The 19,365-nt window shown below is 55.9% G+C and overlaps 1 protein-coding gene and 1 long non-coding RNA gene across 5 annotated transcripts in view; one reads left to right on the top strand and one right to left on the bottom strand.

The window, feature by feature from the left end:
- D2HGDH (D-2-hydroxyglutarate dehydrogenase) overlaps positions 1-14,773 on the bottom strand; it is a 30,812-nt gene extending 16,039 nt beyond the window's left edge. Inside the window, exons 1-7 of one of the 4 annotated variants that reach the window (XM_054478226.2) lie at positions 14,686-14,773; positions 13,859-14,243; positions 8,941-8,998; positions 7,592-7,731; positions 6,601-6,794; positions 5,539-5,707; positions 417-560 (exon numbers count right to left, since the gene is read on the bottom strand). In XM_054478226.2, coding sequence (XP_054334201.1) covers positions 417-560; positions 5,539-5,707; positions 6,601-6,794; positions 7,592-7,731; positions 8,941-8,998; positions 13,859-14,150 — 997 coding nt within the window. In that variant the 5' untranslated portion in view covers positions 14,151-14,243; positions 14,686-14,773. Of the gene's footprint in view, positions 1-416; positions 561-5,538; positions 5,708-6,600; positions 6,795-7,591; positions 7,732-8,940; positions 9,018-12,749; positions 12,843-13,858; positions 14,244-14,685 lie in introns of those variants that run through there. The other 3 variants (XM_063648220.1, XM_054478233.2, XM_054478231.2) reach the window with 3 other exon arrangements.
- LOC134737727 (uncharacterized) lies at positions 14,647-18,591 on the top strand. The gene is made up of 2 exons (XR_010122922.1): positions 14,647-14,999; positions 17,620-18,591. It is a non-coding gene; the product is annotated as an uncharacterized LOC134737727 (long non-coding RNA).
- Positions 18,592-19,365: the final 774 nt, after the last annotated feature.

Raw genomic sequence — 19,365 nt, 5'->3', positions numbered from 1 at the left:
AGTGCCAAACTCCATCCCCCAACGAAAAAGAATTATTGGCTTTTTTCCCAGCATAAAAGTAAAACACGCTTACAGAAAGCAACATGGGAAAACAAAGAAAAGTAGAAATGGAAAGAAAGTCTCCCAGCTCACCAAAAATAGCCACTTAGTTCCTGCCCGTCCTTGCTGCAGAAGATCAGGAAATCTGTGTAACCACAAACCTTACACAGGACCAGGGCAGCCTATTCTTTGTCCTAAATATGTTAAGAGCAGCTTTCTTACACATAAGCCCAACGACCACTCCATGCTCCGCCCAGGGACCCACCCCCCACCCGCCTGGGTACCCCCCGCCCGCCCAGGGTCTCTGAGCCGTCCCATGTGTCCAGACGTGCAGAAGGGAGCTGCAGGACCAGCTGCCCCATGTGGGGGATCAGTACCTTGCACCGGGCTGGCCAGGTGGAGATGGCGCCTGACCAGCTGCATGCACACAGCATCCATGAACTCGAATGCAGACAGGATCTCGCCCAGCATCCCCTTGCAGGTACTGAAGGTCTGCAGAACTTCAGCAAAGCCTGGGCAGCCTGAAACGGGTCACAGCACGTCAAGCACCGTACGGAGCCAAACCCAGCCCACCCAAGTCCCCCTTCAAAGCAGCAACATCAGCCCGTCTCATGTGGGTGGGTGAGCTGGGCAGCCGCAAGGAGCACTAGAACTGGCACTGCAACAAACAGCCCAGGGTTCGCCTGGCAGGTGCACGCCTGGTGTTACCACCAGCATCAGATCAGGAGGGGCAGATGCATGCCTGGTGTTACCACCAGCATCAGATCAGGAGGGGAAGGCGCCGAAGAACCACACAGCACCTGAGACGGCAGTGGGACTCAGAGGGGGCATATCTTGGGAATTCTGCAAACACAGAGCCAGCAACAGGCAGCCTTTGGGAATGGCTGCATTTCTCTTAACACAATCAGCACTCAGGTCTTCCCTGCACTCAGGACCTCATCCAACAGGCGTGTTGGTGCTCCAGGATTGGAGGGGCTACCAGCGAGGCCGCTGCCCTGGGGAAGCCGACCCTCAAGGGCAAAGATGGAAAGGAACTGAGTGGAGGTGTCTACAGGTGGGCAGCCCCAGAGACGCTGCAGCAGGAGGGGGCCCATGCCCACCTTTCAGGGTGAGATGGGGAGGCAACGCGAAGGCATGTGGATATCAGAGAAGAATTTTCCAGAGAGAAGGTCTCACAAGTGCAGAGGCTGGGGGCAGACACCTGCACTGGGTGACACAGGAGCACCTCAAGGCCTGTGGCCCGAGCACCATGTCGGGGTGTGGCTGCAGATGCGTAGAGGGCCGGGGTGTGGGAGGTAGTGGTGGTGGTGGAGGGTCTGGCGGTGGGGACTCAGCGTCTTGCTCAGAGTAGGTAGGAATCCCCAGGAAGTGGGACAAGAGTGCCTCGTCGGAAGTCGCCCCAGCTGCAGGAGGGCAGGAGCCAGGGCTGATCGGGGCCCTGGAGAGCTGGACCGAGCCCACGAGCACGAGGGACACCAGGGCCATCCTCACAGGGGCCTGTTCTACACGGCTTAGATGTGGGTGTGGCACAAAGAGGCGAGTGACTCCTATCTGAAACCTGGAGGTGAGAAGAGCAGGATGCGGCAGCCGGGCTGGCCTCGGGCTCCCAGGACCACAGGCAGGCGGCACACAGGTGACTGCAGTCGGAGTGCGATCAGAGCAGAAAACAGAAAACGTGGATGAAGAGGAACCACTGATCCAGATGGCACTGCCACCCAGAGAGTAAGTCAGCAGAAGCAGTCAGGGCTGCCCCAGCCATTCCGGGGTTGGGGGCGAGGAGCCCCACCAGGGGCTGAAGGTGGAGGGCGGGGAGGAGGTAGTGTGGGGCAGCATCACAGGCCAGGCTTGTGCCAGAGGCAATGGGCGAGAGGGGCAATGAGAACTGACGGCTGGGCCAAAAAACACCAAAGAAAAATGCTGAAGAGGCCAGGCGCGGTGGCTCACACCTGTAATCCCAGCACTTTGGGAGGCCGAGGCGGGCAGATCACTTGAGGTCAGGAGTTGCAGACCAGTCTGGCCAACATGGCGAAACCCTGTCTCTACTAAAAATACAAAAATTAGCAGGGCGTGGTGGTGGGCGCCTATAATCCCAGCTACTTGGGAGGCTGAGGCAGGAGAATCGCTTGAACCAGGAAGCGGAGGTTTCAGTGAGCCGAGATCGTGCCACTGCACTCCAGCCTGGGCGACAAGAGTGAGACTCTGTCTCAAAAACAAAAAACAAAAACGAAAAAACGCTGAAGAGCATCAAGAGCGAGGGAAGAGCCTGACCTGGGGGCTGAGCAGCACCAAGTCAACGCTCTTGGCCGACAGCCCTTGCCCCGCCAGCAGGTTTGGCCTCAAGCTTCCCAGCCTACCCAGAGTGAGGAATCCAGGAGACCCCCACAGGGCCACATCTTAGGAGTCAGGGCCAGAAGCAAGCCTGTCCCAACCAACTTGCCCCGAAGACTGCAGGGGAAATGGCTGAAGAGAATGAGTAAAAGGCAGAATGGAGCCCGGCGCAGGCACTCATGCCTGTAGCCCCAGCACTTTGGGAGGCCAAGGCAGGAGAATTGTTTGAGCTCAGGAGTTCAAGACCAGCCTGGGCATCACGGGAGACCCTGTCTCTATAAAACAATTTTAAAAATGTAGCCAGGCATGGTGGTATACACCTGGTCCCAGCTACTTGGGAGGCTGAGGCAGGAGGATCCCTTCAGCGCAGGAGGTCAAGGCTGCAGTGAGCCAGGATTGCACCACTGCACTCCAGCCTGGATGACAGAGCGAGACCTTGTCTCTCAAAAAAATACAGAAGAACAATGTAAAAAAAAAAAAAAAAAACTCTCCTGATAAATCATGACCATGGATCAGCCCTACACAGCCAGCCCTACACTGACTTGCTACCTGGGAGGCTCACAGAATTCCATCCTGTGAACTTGGTCACTCTCAGGCTGAACAGACCCAAAGTCCCTTAGCAAAAGCAAAAGCAAACCCTCTCTGGAGGAAGGTACCTCGTCTTTGGCATCTAGGAACCCCTACAAATAATTCTTCAAACATAATGAGCTGCACACTGCCACAGACAGCCAAGCACACAAGAAACTAAGGAGCCAGGAGCATGAACCAGCAGAAACAACAGACACTAAAAACAGACCACACAGGCTGGGTGCAGCGGCTCAGGCTCACACCTATAACCCCCACACTTTAGGAGGCCACAGTGGGAGGATCGTTTGAGCCCAGGAGTTCAAGAGTAGCGTACGCAACATAATGAGACCCTGTTTCTACATACAAAAAATTTTTTAATTACCTAGACATGGTGGTGTGCACCTGTAATCCCAGCTACTCAAGAGGATGGCTTGAGCCCAGGGGCTATGATCACACCACTGCACTCCAGCTTGGGCAACAGAGTGAGACCTTGTCTCTAAAAAAAACTTTTACAGACTACACAGACTTGAAAAAATGGAATTGCCTGATTATAAAACATCACAAAAAATTATTCAAAGTATTTTTTTTTTTTTTTTTGAGATGGAGTCTTGCTCTGTCACCCAGGCTGGAGTGCAGTGGTGTGATCTCAGCCCACTGCAACTTCTGCCTTATGGTTTGAAGTGATTCTCCTGCCTCAGCCTCCCAAGTAGCTGGGATTACAGGCGTCCGCCACCATGCCCAGCTAATTTTTGTATTTTTAGTAGAGATGGGGTTTCACCTTGTTGACCAGGCTGGTCTCAAAACTCCTGACCTCATGATCCGCCTGCCTCAGCCTCCCAAAGTGCTGGGATTACAGGTGTGAGCCACTGTGCCCAGCCTAATTTTTGTAACTTTTAGTAGAGACAGGGTTCATCATGTTGGCCAGACTGGTCTCAAACTCCCGACCTCAAGTGACCCACCCGCCTTGGCCTCCCGAAGTGGTGGGATTACAGACGTCAAACTATGTTTAAAGACACAAATGGTGAGCTTGAGAATACCTAGAATAGAAAACTATAAAAAGTAACATTGCAGATTTGACAAAAATAACAAAACTTTTAGAAATAAAAACTTTCATAATCAAAATGTAAAACTCAATGGACGGAGGGAACCACTCATGGAGGGGTTCAGCAGCAAATAAAACACAGCAGAAGAGGGCATTCGTGAACTGGAAGACAGATGAGAAGAAATCGCACAGAATGCAGCACACAGAGACACGATGATGACAATACGGAGGGGAGATTAAGAGACACAGAAGACGGACTGAGACACTCTATCCTGAATCACAGTCCCAAAAGGAGAGGAAAACACAGGCAATATCTGAAGCAATAATGGCTAAGAATTTCTAGAACTGGTCAAAGATACCAAGCCACAGGTTTAAGAAATTCAGTAATTCCAAAGAGATGAAAAAGAACGTACACACACACACCACACACTGAAAACTTTAGAAGATCAGAAAGAATGATCTTTAAGTCACCCAAGCGGGGCAGGACAGATGCAGAATCCCTTCACAGCAGCAGCTACCGACAGCGAAGTTCCCAACAGCGAGGAGGCCAGAGGACAGCAGGCCAGCATTTCCACCGGGATCAAAGAAAACAAACGACAGCCTGAAGCCATGCGCCTGCGGAAAAGAGCCTTCAAGAATGAGGATGAAATAAAGGTATTTTCAGACACACCGGAAGTGAGGAAGTGGTCACCAGGAGACCTTTACTGCAGGAAATGAACGAGGATACGTTTGCAACATAATCCCAAACAGAAGATCGGACGCAAGAGAGTGGAGGGCCGAGAAAGTGGCCATAAAATAAAAATCCTGGTGAGATTGTTTAAAATACGGAACACACATCACAACAACAAGATGTAAGTGGCCGAGGGAACAAGCACGCGGAGTCTCAGCATCCTCCAGGGCTGCCCAAGCTTCCGGCAGCTCAAGACACTGAACTGGGAGATGGTGAGCTAGACCCGCCACCTCCTGCGCGAAGACTGCTGGGCTGTGCGACTTCTGAACTCCTGAGGAGGAAATGCTGGATAAACCCGCCCGATGCAAATGAAGCAAGAAAGGAGCCGAAGGCAGGTCCTGGGAGAACCGAAGTGGCTGTGAGGGAAGCAGGCCTGGGGAGACGTGGCAGCAGGCAGGTCTGCGAGACCCCCAATCTGGGCTGACTGGGGAAGCCCCCCATTACAGGAGGGAGTTCTTTATCCCCACGGTAACTAAGAGTGGTGATCTGAACTGATGCCAAATGACAGCATGTCCCTCAATCTTACGCCACAAGCTACTTAACCAACACGATGGGGTGAATGAGGCAACACAAGCCTAGTTTTGTTATGAAATGAAGTGTCCTCTGACCAGAAACAGAGACAGGCCTCACTCCACACCTTTACCCATGACTACCAGGAAGGCCAGGTCCTAGACTCCTGATTCCTTTGGAAGTAGAGAAGTCAGCAGACATGGGAACCGACTACCCCGGGGTGGGGGTCCCTCCATCCCCTTCCTCACATCAACAGCGGCACCATCAGAGCAGACGCTCCAGCCCAACCACCCATCTCAAGGCACACATCGAGGAAGCCCACCGAGGAAAGCCACGTTCACAGCCCTGGGCTTGGGTGGACATAAGATGGACACCGCGGTGATGATCCCCAAAGTGCCCTCCGACCCGATGAACAGCTGCTTCAGGTCATAGCCCGTGTTGTCCTTCCTCAGGGAAGTCAGGCAGTCCAGGACGGTGCCGTCGGCCAGCACCTGGGGCGAAGAGAAGCACGTTCACCCACCTGCCAGCCTCCTGACAAGACGTCGGTCGCCTCCAGGGCCAGGTGTCACTTCTGCAACAGGCTGAGGTCATGCCAAGAGGCTGATGGATGGACTTTCCTCCCGTACGACTGACACCCTCCACACACAGCAGCTCACTGCCCAGGGGGCACGCCCGGGGTCGGGGGCAGTGGGGAGGCTCCCTGGGAGTGGGGCGTGAGCCCAGCCCAGGACCCAGCCACCTCCGGACCCACCAGCCATAAGGCATCAAAGCTCCCGAGCTGCGGGCCCCTCCGAGTCCTGTGTGCTGGTACTGTGAGTCGGAGGCCTATACAGCTCATGAGTGCAAAAAAGTAATTTACAAAAAAGATAATCAGTGGCTGGCCAGAAAAAAAAAGCTACTGGAGCGTCATAATTTACTGGATGGCAGCAAAGCATGGTTTTGTGTTTGCTTCGTCCACTTGGGTAAACAGGACAGAGAGCTCTGCCTGTGACACTCGGCTGGTGAGGGTGCGGGCAAACAGAGGGGACCTGGAGAAACAGTGGGCGGCAGAAGGTCACGAAGCTGACCCTGGATAAGCCTTCCTTCACACCCAGCTCCCAGAAGCCCGCCACTGCCGGGGCAGTGTCCCCTGTAACTGCATCCTCTCTGTGTGGCCCCGAGGTAGTGGACACAAAATCACCCTCTCGTGGGAGGACAGGGCAGGGCCAGGCCTCCCTCAGGATGGGGTTGTATGTAGCCCGCGTGTCCTTGAGGGGCCCAGGGCCAGGAACCAAGACCTCCCACCCTGAGGGGCCCCATGCACCTGTGCCACCAAGTGGGCCCATGAGAACCGTGAGAGGACACCCCGTGGCGACCTCTGCACCAAGCAGCTGCCCCAGCTCACCACTTCCAGGCCCAGGACAGTCCCATGCAGTGAGCCGTATCGAAGAAACCGCAGGCCTCCGGCGTTGGTTGCCACGTTTCCCCCGATGTGGCAGCTGCCCTTGGCTCCTAAATCCAGCGGCATGATGAAGTCCCGTTCCTCCACGTACCGGCTCAGCTCCTCCAGGATGCAGCCCGCCTGGCAAACCAGAATTCCTGCAGAGAGCGACCAGGCTGCTGCAGCACTCAGCTTCCAGTGGGCCCCCGGGCTGGTGGGTCCCAACCCCCATTTGCACAGGCCAGCCACCCAGAAGGAACATCAGCCTCAGCGGCAGGGCGAAGGAGAAGAGGCGCCCCCACATCACTAGCCCAAGGATGAAAACATCTGGGCCTAACAGGACCTTTATGATTATGGTGACACAAAACAAAAATGGGTAACATGAAAAGAGAGGAAAAAACTTTCCACCCCCACACACGCTCGTGGAAAGGAGTAGAAGAGGGAAGATTCTCAGCTGGGGCTGATCCTGCCCCTGGGCATGTGGGACAATGTCTGGGGACATTCTAGGTTGGGGGTGCCATGGGCACCTTGTAGGCGGAGGCCAGGGATGCTGCTCAACACCCTACAGTGCAGGTGCCCGACCACAGAGTGACCGGGGCCTGGAGCCCGGCCTTGTGGGGAGAGGCCCAGCTCCAGAGCAGGACCCTGGCGCCCTGGGTCTGCCACGCCACGTGAGCACAGGATCCGCTCACGCCTGCCACTCTGCACCTCACACACCTCCAGAGCAGGATGGAGTCGGAAGGAACCGGAGTGACAAGCCTTCACCAGCACGCACATCTGGAGGGGCCGGGCAAGGTGGGGCTAGGCGGCCGGGCTACAGACGCTGGTTCTTTCCCCAGCGCCACCCCTGACTCATTCACCCACCCCAGCACCCCACAGTCGCAGACGCTGGCAAGGAAGAACTCCACCGGCACCAGGAGGGACTCCTGGGCCCCGACGGGTGGCACAGGCTTACCAGACACGCTGTGGAAGCTGAGGACCCGGTTCATGCGGGCAGTGGAAAGGATGATCTCGTCAAAGACAGGGACGCTGCCACCCACCATGCCTGTGTTGCCCCCCTGTGGGTTCACGGCCAGGTTCCTCTCGTGGCAGTGCCTGGGATGAGGACAGGAGGGACGTCGGGGCTCTGTCCCCACCCCCACGCCACCATCCCCAAGGACACACCGCAGGACCAGTGCCTGACCCCAAATCCTGATTACCCTGCCCTGCCTGCAGCCTCAGCGGGGGCTCCTCCCCAGCCCACGCATGTGAGGGATTCTGAGGAAGGACAGATGTCAATCCGAAAGCTGCGCACAGGGAGACGGAAGTGGAGGCCCCGATTCTAATGTCCTACAAGGCTTCCCTCAAAGGACAGAACGTCCTACATGCCTGGCTCCCATCCTTCCCGTTCACACCGTGCTCACAGAGGGTCCAGCTCAGGGCTCCTCGACCGCACTGCCCCCACTCCCTTCCACCCTCCACCTGCATCTCCCCACCCTTGGCCCATCATCCCCCAGACATGTGCCCAAGGGCACCTCCCTCCCAACCAGCCTGCACCTTTGCAAAGCCCCAAAGCCTGGAGCACACCCAGTGGGTAGGGGTTTGGAGAAACCAAAGTTCCATGCCCTGGGGAGAGGAATCTGCCCACATACATGAAATAAACCCTGGAGGCAGCAAGCCTCATACATGAAATAAACCCTGGAGGCAGCAAGCCCCATACGTGAAATAAACCCTGGGGACAGCAAGCCCCATATGTGAAATAAACCCTGGAGGCAGCAAGCCCCATATGTGAAATAAACCCTGGAGACAGCAAGCCCCATAAGTGAAATAAACCCTGGGGACAGCAAGCCCCATATGTGAAATAAACCCTGGAGGCAGCAAGCCCCATATGTGAAATAAACCCTGGAGACAGCAAGCCCCATACGTGAAATAAACCCTGGAGGCAGCAAGCCTCAGGCATGGAGTTTAACAGAGCATGTGCACACTGCCCCAGAGCACCTGCTGAGGATGATCTAAAGCACTGTCTACAATCACGGAAACCTAGAGACCAATGCCACCCTGTAGTGTGCTCATGGGGGAGGAGCTTTACTGTTACAGATGGTGCCAAGAAATGGGCATGGGCATTGCCAAATGGGGGGAAATGATTACACACCACAGATGCATTGAGATAGCACCGAAAAACCACAGAACAAACACTGAGACACACAAGCCAAGATGTCATCGGCTGGCTTCGCACCGCGTCACCCCAGCTGCCCGCAGGCTCCATGAGAAAATGACCCGCAGGCAACACGGAAGGGCTGGGGGAGCCGGGCGCCACCACCTCACCTGAGGATGTGGGACACCTCCTCCGACGTCCGTGGCCTCAGCAGCACCTTGCTACAGCCTGTGACAGGAGGGAGACCCTGTGAGACAGCGTGGGGGGAGCTGCAGATGAGGCAAGTGGTTGCTCGCTCCAGAGCAAGCTTTTTTTTTTTTTTTTTTTTTTGGAGACAGACTCTCACTCTGTTGCCCAGGCTGAAATGCCATGATCCTGGCTCATTGCAACCTCTCCCTCCCAGGTTCAAGCGATTCTCCTGCCTCAGCCTCCCAAGTAGCTGGGATTACAGGCACCCGCCACCACACCTGGCTAATTTTTGTATTTTTAGTAGAGACAGGGTTTCACCACGTTGGCCAGGCTGGTCTCGAACTCCTGACTTCGTGATCCGCCCACCGCAGCCTCCCAAGCAGCTGGGACTACAGGTGCCTGCCACCATGCCCGGCTAATTTTGATATTTTTAGTAGAAACAGGGTTTCGCCATGTTCCCCAGTCTGGTCTTGAACTCATGGCCTCAAGCAATCCACCCACCTCAGCCTCCCTAAGGGCTTGGGTTACAGGCATGAGTTGCCGCGCCCGGCCTCTTAGCTGACTCTGCCACGAGGGAGGGCTTTCCCCTCGCTCCCACTGACGTGTTTATGTAGCTGCTTATTCACAGTGATGTGGGCTCTTGGCTTCTGATTTTATTCACTGAACTATAAGTCTTGGCTGCCTTATTTGCTGAATGCCTGGATGTGACCAGTGGGAGCCCTCTAAGCTAGTTGGCCGGTGTTGCTAACCACTGCTGCCCCAAGTGAGCAGGTGTCTTTCTGCCTTTGGGTTTCCTTGAGATGACTTTCCCAGGTGATGGGGGCTGCAGAGAGGCAGCAGGTGCAGTCACAGGTGCCTGTCACCTCTTCATGGAGCTCTGAGAACCAGGCTGTGGTGTCCACCTTACTTTTCTGATCGGAAAGCCACTTATCTCTTTCATCAAATGAGCAATTTTTGCAGAGGGGCCTGCTGGGTGCCTGGGCCTCAGCCCGACACTTCAGTGCAGCACCTGAGGGAACTCTGGCATCTGCACTCACTGCGTCCCTGTCCCGAGTGGGCTCAGGAGCCCCAGGACTCATGGCAAAGCTTTCGACTCGGGCACACTTGTGACGCGCCTGTGGCAGGGTTCTCAACACAAACATGAGTACCCCCCAAGAATGCAGGCCAGGCCGCGCTCCAGACACAGAATGAGGACAGAATTTCCCACTCCTGTGATGTTTACCTTGTAACGGGAAAGAGGAAAAGGAGGGCTCCCTTCTGGTGGTTCAGTGTTAACGATGGGAGCCCCACAAAGAGAGAGGGGGCCATGGGGACAGAGCCACCAGAGGTGACACAAGGGCCCAGCCTGTTTTCACACCACGAAGCTCCCACCTTCCTGCCAGTGCAGGTGTGCTCACTAAACATCTACAGCATCCATCCTGAGCAAATGGTCTAGATTTTTGAATATGATGCTTAATGAGTTTTCAGAAGTCTAGACAAGCTCTCTCTCCAAAAGCAAACCACATGAAGGGATAATTCATCTAAAATTCAACAACTAAGCCTCACATCAGCAAACACCTACTGAGCAGACATTCAGGACCAAACCTGTGGACTCAAAGATGAGTGAAATTCAGCCTTGCCCTCACCAAACTCGGGGCATCAGGACGCAGAGGAAGGCGCCCTCCCACAGGCGCACACAGACACCGAGGGGCGGCCCTGCAGCAGGACAGGGTGTCCATGGCCACGGATTCCCAAAAAGGTGCTGACCAGAGAGAGGGGACCCAGGAGGACAGCCAGTTCTTGCCCAGTCAGGCTCAAGCAAGGCAGGGGAGAGGAAGAGTGTGGTCACCCCTCAGTCTCAGTTACAGCTTCCTCCCCGCTCCTGAAGCCCCAGGGGGGGCCCTTGCCCATGAGGGCATAGCCCAGGGTGCTGGCCTCCGAGCAAGCTGGGAGCACGGGAACCCAAGCCTTGTGCTCAAGGCTCACGCAAGGTTCCTGCCCCACTTACCCGCACGGCGCTCCTGAGGCAGTGGCTCCAAGTCCCATTTTGTAGGGCAGGCACTGAGGGTCATCTGCCTAGGGCCACCCAGACAGCAGTGCTGAGCCAGGACTGGGGCCCGACTTAGCCAAGCCCAGGGTGGGCATCCATCCTCACCTGCCTCCGGGGACGACATTCGTGAGCCCGCAGGCCCTGGGCCATGGTGGGCGCTCAGGGCGGCAGCTTGAGATCGCCCCAGAGGGGTCCTTACTTAGGGAGCAGAGTGAGGGTGGGGGCCCTTCCACTCAAGAGAGCTCCTGCACAGTGACCATTGGTCCAGCGATTTCCAGTGACTCCCAGCCTTTCTGCAGGGAAAGAGCTGCTTCCATTATCTGAGCCTAGATCCCAGTTCAACTTGCTAACTTTCTGAACTGTTTTAACATACACTGCACTCCCAGATTACGCGGTCTGGAAACTTTCTGAGTGTTCTTAATAATTTCAATCTTCTACAAGGGCCAACAAAAAAAAGATAAAAACAATTCCAGATCTTCCCAATGACAGCACACCCTACGTTCAGCCCCAGGACCTGGTGCCAGTGCTACAGGTTTAAATATATCGTCTTGTTGTCATTTAAGAGTCAACCAATTCTCTTCTACCTTGCTTTACTATTTTAGCACACAGACATACGCCACCACGCCCGGCTAGTTTTTAATTTTTTGTAGAGATAGAGTTTCACCATGTTGCCCAGCGTGGTCTTGAACTCCTGGGCTCAAGCGATCTCCCACAGAACTGGGTTACAGGCGTGTAACCCAGCTGTAGTCCCAGCTACTCAGGAGGCTGAGACAGGAAAATCGCTTGACCCCAGGAAGTGGAGGTTGCAGTAAGGGGAGATCGTGCCACTGCACTCCACCCTGAGCGACAGGGCAAGACTCTGTCTCAAAAAAAAAATAAATAAAGTAAGAGAAAACTGGGCACTGTTACCAAAAGGAAGTGCCAGCCCCAGAGGCTGAGAAGTCCCTCATTCACGCACAGACTTGTATGCCAGTGGCCAGAAGTGCAGTGGGAGGAGAGGAGCAGGCATGGAGGCCAGGAGCCCTGCATCTTACCTAATGGGCTCCTAAAAGATACGTCTGCTTCCCAATGCCCCAAGACCTGTGAATGGGACCTTATTTGAAAAAACGGGGCTGGGCACGGTGGCTCATGCCTGTAATCCCAGCACTCTGGGAGGCCGAGGCAGGCGGATCACGAGGTCAGGAGATTGAGACCATTCTGGCTAACACGGCGAAACCCTGTCTCTACTAAAAATACAAAAAGAATTAGCCGGGCGTGGTGGCGGGCGCCTGTAGTCCCAGCTACTCGGGAGGCGGAGGCAGGAGAATGGCGTGAAGCCAGGAGGCAGAGCTTGCAGTAAGCCGAGATCACGCCACCGCACTCCAGCCTGCGCGACAGAGCGAGACTCCGTCTCAAAAAAGCAAAAAGAAAAAACGGTCCAGCTAAGTGCAGTGGCTCATGCCTGTCATCTCAGCACTTTGGGAGGCCAATGTGAGTGGATCACCTGAAGTCAGGAGTTCGAGACCAGCCTGGTCAACATGGTAAAACCCCATCTCTACTAAAAATATAAAAATTAGCCAGGCATGGTGGCGGGCACCTGTAATCCCAGTTACTTGGGAGGCTGAAGCAGGAGAACTGCTCGCACCCATGAGGGGAAGGTCGCAGTGAGCCAAGATTGCACCACTGCACTCCAGCCTGGGCAACAAGAGCGAGACTTCATCTCAAAAAAAAAAAAAAAAAAAGGAAAAACGGTCTTTGCAGATGTAATTAAGTTGACAGTACCGAGATGCAATCATCCTGGATTAGGGTGGGCCCTCAATCCAATGAGAAGTGTCTTTATAAGATAACTGGAGAAGAGTCACAGAGAAGAAAAACCTGTATGAAAAACAGAGGCAGAGACTGGAGTAATTTGGTACCTGGGGCCACCAGGAGCTAGAGCTAGAAGAGGCAGGAAGGAGCCTCCTCTGGAGGCTTTGGAGGCAGTGGAGGGAGCGCAGCCCTGTGATACCCTGATTTCACACTTTTGGCCTCCAGAGCTTAGAGAATAAACTTGTGGGGTTTGGTGGGGAGGGGAATTCTGTTTTGTTTTAGAGATGTAGTCTTGCTCTGTTGCCCAGGCTGGAATGCAGTGGTGAGATCATAGTCCACTAAAACTTGAACTCCTGGGCTGGAGTAACTTTTTTACTTTTTGTTTTTTTAATCCTGGGCCGGCTAATTTTATTTATTTATTTTTATTTTTAGAGGTGAGTGAGGCGGGGATTCTGGCTATGTTGCCCAGGCTGGTCTTGAACTTCTGGCTTCAGCCTCCAGGGCAGCTGAGATTACAGGCAGAGCCACTGCGCCAGGCAAACTTGGGTTGTTGGCAGGGCGTGGTGCCTCACGCCTGTAATCCCAGCAATTTGGGAGGCTGAGGCGGACGGATCACGAGGTCAATAAATCGAGACCATCCTGGGCAACATGGTGAAACCCTGTCTCTACTAAAAATACAAAAATTAGCAGAACATGGTGGCGGGCGCCTGTAGTCGCAGCTACTAGGGAGGCTGAGGCAGGCAAACCGCTTGAACCGGGGAGGCAGAGGTTGCAGTGAGCCAACATCGCGCCACTGCACTCCGGCCTGGCGACAGAGTGAGACTCCGTGACTGCACTCCAGCCTGACGACAGAGACTCCGTCTCAAAAAAAAGTAAAAACACAACAACAACAAAACTTGGGTTGTTCTAAGCGACTCGTTCGTGGTCATTTATTCCAGCAGCCTGTGGCGGTGTACACGACCCTCTCAGCGCAGCCAGGGGCTGGCACCCCCACCCAGCTTGTTCTCAGCTTTGAAGCCTCCACGGGAAGGCGCAGGGGAGCAGGGACGCGGCCCCGCCGCAGCTTCCCAAGCCTCACCCACCTCGCAGCGTCCGCAGCCAGTCCACGTTGGGAGCCTGCAGCGCTTCCGGGTCCGTGACGACCCCGCCGGGCACGATGCGCTCAAAGGCGGCCAGGTCCTGCTTAGACACCGTGGAGAACGGCAAGCGCCGCACGGGGTAGCGCTCCCGGGTCAGTGGCACCTCGGGGTTCCCAGGGGCGGAGCAGCAGCCCCTGCTGGCCAGGGGGCCAACCGGCCGACCCCAAGAACCCGCGGCTCCCGGGGCACCCCGGAACAGCCACGCGTGCCACGCCAGCGGCCGACGGGGCAGCATCGCCGCCAGGACGGAGACCTCGGGCTCCTCCTCGGGTGGGGGGCCGGTACTCAGGGCCCGGAGGGGAAGGGCCGGGAGCCGCTGGCTGCGCGCCTGGAAGTGGCCAAGGGGAATTTCATGTTTTATGCACGTTGTACAAATTGAAACACGCTTCCAGAAGCAGGGAAGGGGCAGGAGGGCAGCGAAGGGAAGGCTCCGAGCACCCGGGCCCTCCCCCTGCCCGGGCCGCAACCCCGCGAGCGCGCGAAGCCCCACGCAGCAGGCCTGGACTTAGCGACACGCAGGCTCGGGGCGGCCTCGCCGGGACCTTGCCCAGCACCCCGATCCGCCACGCTCGCCCTCAAGGGGACCCGGCGGACGCGCGCGCGTTCCACGCGGTCACGTGACGAGCTGCCGCACCGCCCCCCGCCCCCCTTCCCCCGACAGGCACCGACTGGCTGACGGTGCCCGAGATCGCGCCCCGCCACCCCGACCCGCGGCTCAACCGCAGCCCGGGACCCTCAGCCCAGCGCTCTGCGCAGCCGCGCACACGCACCCACGACCACGTCCCGGGCTCCAACCCACAGCGCCCGCCGCAGGCCCACAGCCGCCGAGCCCGAGTGGGCGGGGCGACGTCGCGCCTGCGCATTGATGGCTCCGCCCCCCGGCCGAAGCCTCGCCGCCGAAGCCCCGCCCCGCGCGCCTAACGGACCCCGCCCCGCCTGCCCTGCAGGCCCAGCCCTGCGCGCCTACAGTCCCCGCACCGCCGTCTAAGCCCCGCCCCGACTGGCACCGGACGGGGGACGGCCTCTCCCTCGTCCTGCGTTCCCTGAGGGTCTGGCGCCCCGGCTGTCGGGCGCATCCCTCCAGGTAGAGAAGGGACTAGGCTGAGCTCAGCCCAAGACGCCCAAGCAGCAGCTGGAGAGTTCTCCAGAATGAGGCCCGGGACGGGGGCTCGGCCGAGGGACCTGGGGGCCGGCCGGCTCCTGGCCGAGCCCAGGGGGCGCCCCTTTCCCCAGCGGCCTCCCCCAGCTCCTGCACTGACCACCTCTCCTGGGTCCCCAGCCTTAGCTTAGGGGGCAGCTGCCTCCTGCAGGTATTTTCTTGCCTCCGTGTCCCCTTTTGCCTGTTCAGCCCTCCGTGCCCTCAAACCCTTTGCACACCTGGGGAGCTCCTGCCCTCCTGACGCAGTAACTGCTGTCCCGAGGAGCCTCCCGGCCTGGGCTCCCCTGCCTGAGGCATCGCCAGCACTTGTTTTGTGGTTTTTTGAGACAGGGTCTAGCTCTGTTGCCCAGGCTGGAGTTCCAGGGGTGATCTCAGCTCACTGCAACCTCTGCCTCCCGAGCTCAAACCATCCTCCCACCTCGGCCACCCAAGTAGCTGGGACTACGGGCGTGCAGCACGACGCCCGGCTAATTTTTTGTTGTTGTTGCATTTTTGTAGAGATGGGGTCTCATGTGCTGCCCAGGCTGGTCTTGAACTCCTAGACTCAAGCGATCCGCCCACCTCGGCCTCCCAAAGCACTTGTTACTTCACCTCACCCAACTCCATAGAACCCTAGGGGGTGCAGAGGATGCAGATCTCTGAGCAGATGAGGGCAGAGAGCAAGAGACCACACTTGGCCCGAGGCAGGACTGCAGAGCTGTGCAGGAGGTGGAGGCTATGCCCGTGACAGCAGATGGGTCCTGATAGTCACACAGAAAACCGGCGAGCTGGATTTGTCCTGGTGATGAGGCTCTGGAGCAGCAGTTGCATGGAGTCATTCCTGTCCTCCTTAACCACATCCCCAGGGGCCACTCACCTTCTTCCCAGGTGAATCACCCATGCAAGACTTTTCCAAGTCAGCAATGCATTTTGCCTTTGGACTACAACCCTGGAAAGGAGACGCCCTCCCGGCCCTTCCTACCTGGCTGGTCCTTGCTCTGCAGATGAGTGTGGGAGTTTGCCCATTGTCAAGTGTAACTGTTTCAATTACACATTCAGGAACTGGAAAGACGACCACAGATGAGGTCTGTGGACCCCCTTATCACACGCCCTCCCTTTGACTAGCAGGCCAGTGGCATCTTGGGCCCCTGGGATTAGGAATGATTCAGAACCCATAAAGATTACCACCCATACCATCCCCTAAAATAACTGATTTTTCTGACCAGGCACGGTGGCTCACGCCCATAATCCCAGCACTTTGGGAGGCTGAGGCAGGTGGATCACCTGAGGTCAGGAGTTCAAGACCAACTGTGGGCAGCAAGCCACCCAGGTGCCGAGGCAAAAGAACGAGGACACGAGCTATTCCAGTATAATAAAATAAGAATAGTTATACCAGATATAGATCTTAGATATGATTATATATGAATATCATTAATCATTAGTTGGTAGCAATTACTCTTTATTCCAATATTATAATAATCCTCGCTCTATAATCATAACCTAGGAAAAACCAGGCCATACAGAGATAGGAGCTGAGGGGACATAGTGAGGAGTGACCAGAAGACAAGAGTGCGAGCCTTTTGTTATGCCCAGACAGGGCCACCAGAGGGCTCCTTGGTCTAGCGGTGACGCCAGCGTCTGGGAAGACGCCCGTTACCTAGCGGACCGTGGTCTAGCGGCAGCATAAGTGTCAAGGGAAAACACCTGCTACTTAGCAGACCGGGGAAGGGAGTCTCCCTTTCCCCGGGGGAGTTTGGAGAAGACTCTGCCCCTCCACCTCTTGTGGAGGGCCTGACATTAGTCAGGCTCGCCCGCAGTTATCCGGAGGCCTAACCGTCTCCCTGTGATGCTGTGCTTCAGTGGTCACGCTCCTAGTCCGCCTTCATGTTCCATCCTGTACACCTGGCTCTGCCTTTTAGATAGCAGTAGCAAAATTAGTGAAAGTGCTAAAAGTCTCTAAGCAGAAATAATGGTGTAAGCTGTCTTTCTCTCTGTCTCCTCTCTCTCTCTCTGCCTCGGCGGCCAGGCAGGGAAGGGCCCCCTGTCCAGTGGACACATGACCCACGTGACCTTACCTATCACTGGAGATGACTCACATTCTTTACCTTGCCCCTTTTGCTTTGTATCCAATAAATATCAGCGCAGCCTGGCATTTGGAGCCACTACCGGTCTCTGCGACTTGGTGGTAGTGGTCCGCAGGGCCCAGCTGCCTTTTCTTTTATCTCTTTGTCTTGTGTCTTTATTTCTATACTCTCTCATCTCCACACACGGGGAGAGACCCACCGACCCTGTGGGGCTGGTCCCTACACCAACCTGGCCAACATGGTGAAACCCTGTCTCTACCAACAATACAAAAATTAGCTGGGCATGGTGGTCGGTGCCTATAATCCCAGCTACTTGGGAGACTGAGGCAAGAGAATGGCTTGAACCTGGGAGGCAGAGGTTGCAGTGAGCTGAGATCACGCCACTGCACTCCAGCCTGGCGACAGAGCGAGACTCTGTCTCAAAAAAAAAAAAAAAAACTCTGTCTCAAAAAATAATAACAACTGATTTTTCTTTTTCCCAGGGCACAGTCACCCTAGCAAAGCCCACATGTACCCTCGGAGAATGCTTGGAGGAAAATACGGCATGTGCTGGTTTCAGCGTTGTGGGGCCTTCCCCTAGCATCTCAGCCTCCTCTTCCAGCGAGATGGCATGTGCTGGTTTCCGCATTGCGGGGCCCTTCCCCCAGCATCTCAGCCTCCTCTTCCAGCGAGATGGCATGTGATGGTTTCGGCCTTGCGGGGGCCTTCCCCCAGCATCTCAGCCTCCTCTTCCAGCGAGATGGCATGTGCTGGTTTCCGCGTTGCGGGGCCCTTCCCCCAGCATCTCAGCCTCCTCTTCCAGCGAGATGGCATGTGCTGGTTTCGGCGTTGCGGGGCCCTTCCCCCAGCATCTCAGCCTCCTCTTCCAGCGAGGTGGCATGTGCTGGTTTCGGCGTTGCGGGGCCCTTCCCCCAGCATCTCAGCCTCCTCTTCCAGCGAGGTGGCATGTGCTGGTTTCGGCGTTGCGGGGCCCTTCCCCCAGCATCTCAGCCTCCTCTTCCAGTGAGGACTCTGGTCTACAGATTGGTTTTCACCTGGACGGTGGGTGAGAGGCCGACTGTACCTCTTGATGACCAAGCTCTTCCCAGGTTCTGTTAATGCACTCCTCAAGGCAACATCTTGAGACCCATCAGCTCCTGTTATGTTTGTGTCCCCCAGAATTCGTATGCGGAAGCTGTAACCCCCAATATGGCCGTATTTGGAGATGGGACTTCTGAAGAAGTAATTAAGGTTAAAGTCAGTCACAAGGGTGGGGTCCTGATCCGACAGGACAGGCATCCGTAAAATAAGAGACACCAGAGAGCTCCCTCTCCCAGTCAGTCACGTAGGCACATATGAGAAGGCAGTTTTCGCAACCCAAGGGAAGAGCCCTGGACAGGCACCAGACAACCCCAGCGCCTTAATCTTGGACTTCCAATCTCCAGAAATATGAGACATTTTTCTTAAGCCTCCCAGTCTGTGGTATTGTGATAACAGCCTGATATGGTTTGGATTTGTGTCCCCGCCCAAATCTTATGTTGAATTGTAATCCCCAATGTTGGGAGAGGGGCCTGGTAGGAGGCGATTGGCTCATGGGGGCAGATTTCCCTTGCTGTTCTTGTGAAAGTAAGTGAACTCCCAGGAGACCTGCTTGTTTGAAAGTGTGACACCTTTCCCCTTTGCTCCCTTTCTCTCCTGGTCCGCCGTGGTAAAACGTGCTTGCTTCCCCTCCGCCTTCTGCCATGATGTAAGTTTCCTGAGGCCTCCGTACCACGCTTCCTGTACAGCCTGCAGAACTGTGAGTCAGTTAAACCTCATTTCTTTATAAATTACACAGTCTCAGGTCGTTCTTTATAGCAATACAAGAATGGACTAACACAGAGCCCAAGCTGACTCCAGCAGCTTCCAAAAGGCAAGTGCAACACGGTAAGTCTTGCCCTTCCAGAGCAAGCACAGTACTCCTTCAGAAAGCAACTGCAGCGGCCGGGCGCGGTGGCTCACACCTGTAATCCCAGCACTTTGGGAGGCCGAAGCAGGCGGATCACAAGGTCAGGAGTTCAAGAGCATCCTGGCTAACACAGTGGAACCCTGTCACTACTAAAAATACAATTAGCCGGGCATGGTGGTGGGCGCCTGTAGTCCCAGCTACTCAGGACGCTGAGGCAGGAGAATGGCGTGAACCCGGGAGGCGGAGCTTGCAGTGAGCAGAGATTGCGCCACTGCACTCCAGCCTGGGCAACAGAGCGAGA

This window comes from Pongo pygmaeus, chromosome 11 (assembly GCF_028885625.2).
Source record: "Pongo pygmaeus isolate AG05252 chromosome 11, NHGRI_mPonPyg2-v2.0_pri, whole genome shotgun sequence".
Lineage (NCBI taxonomy): Eukaryota > Metazoa > Chordata > Mammalia > Primates > Hominidae > Pongo > Pongo pygmaeus.
This window is presented reverse-complemented; position numbering and strand designations above follow the sequence as displayed.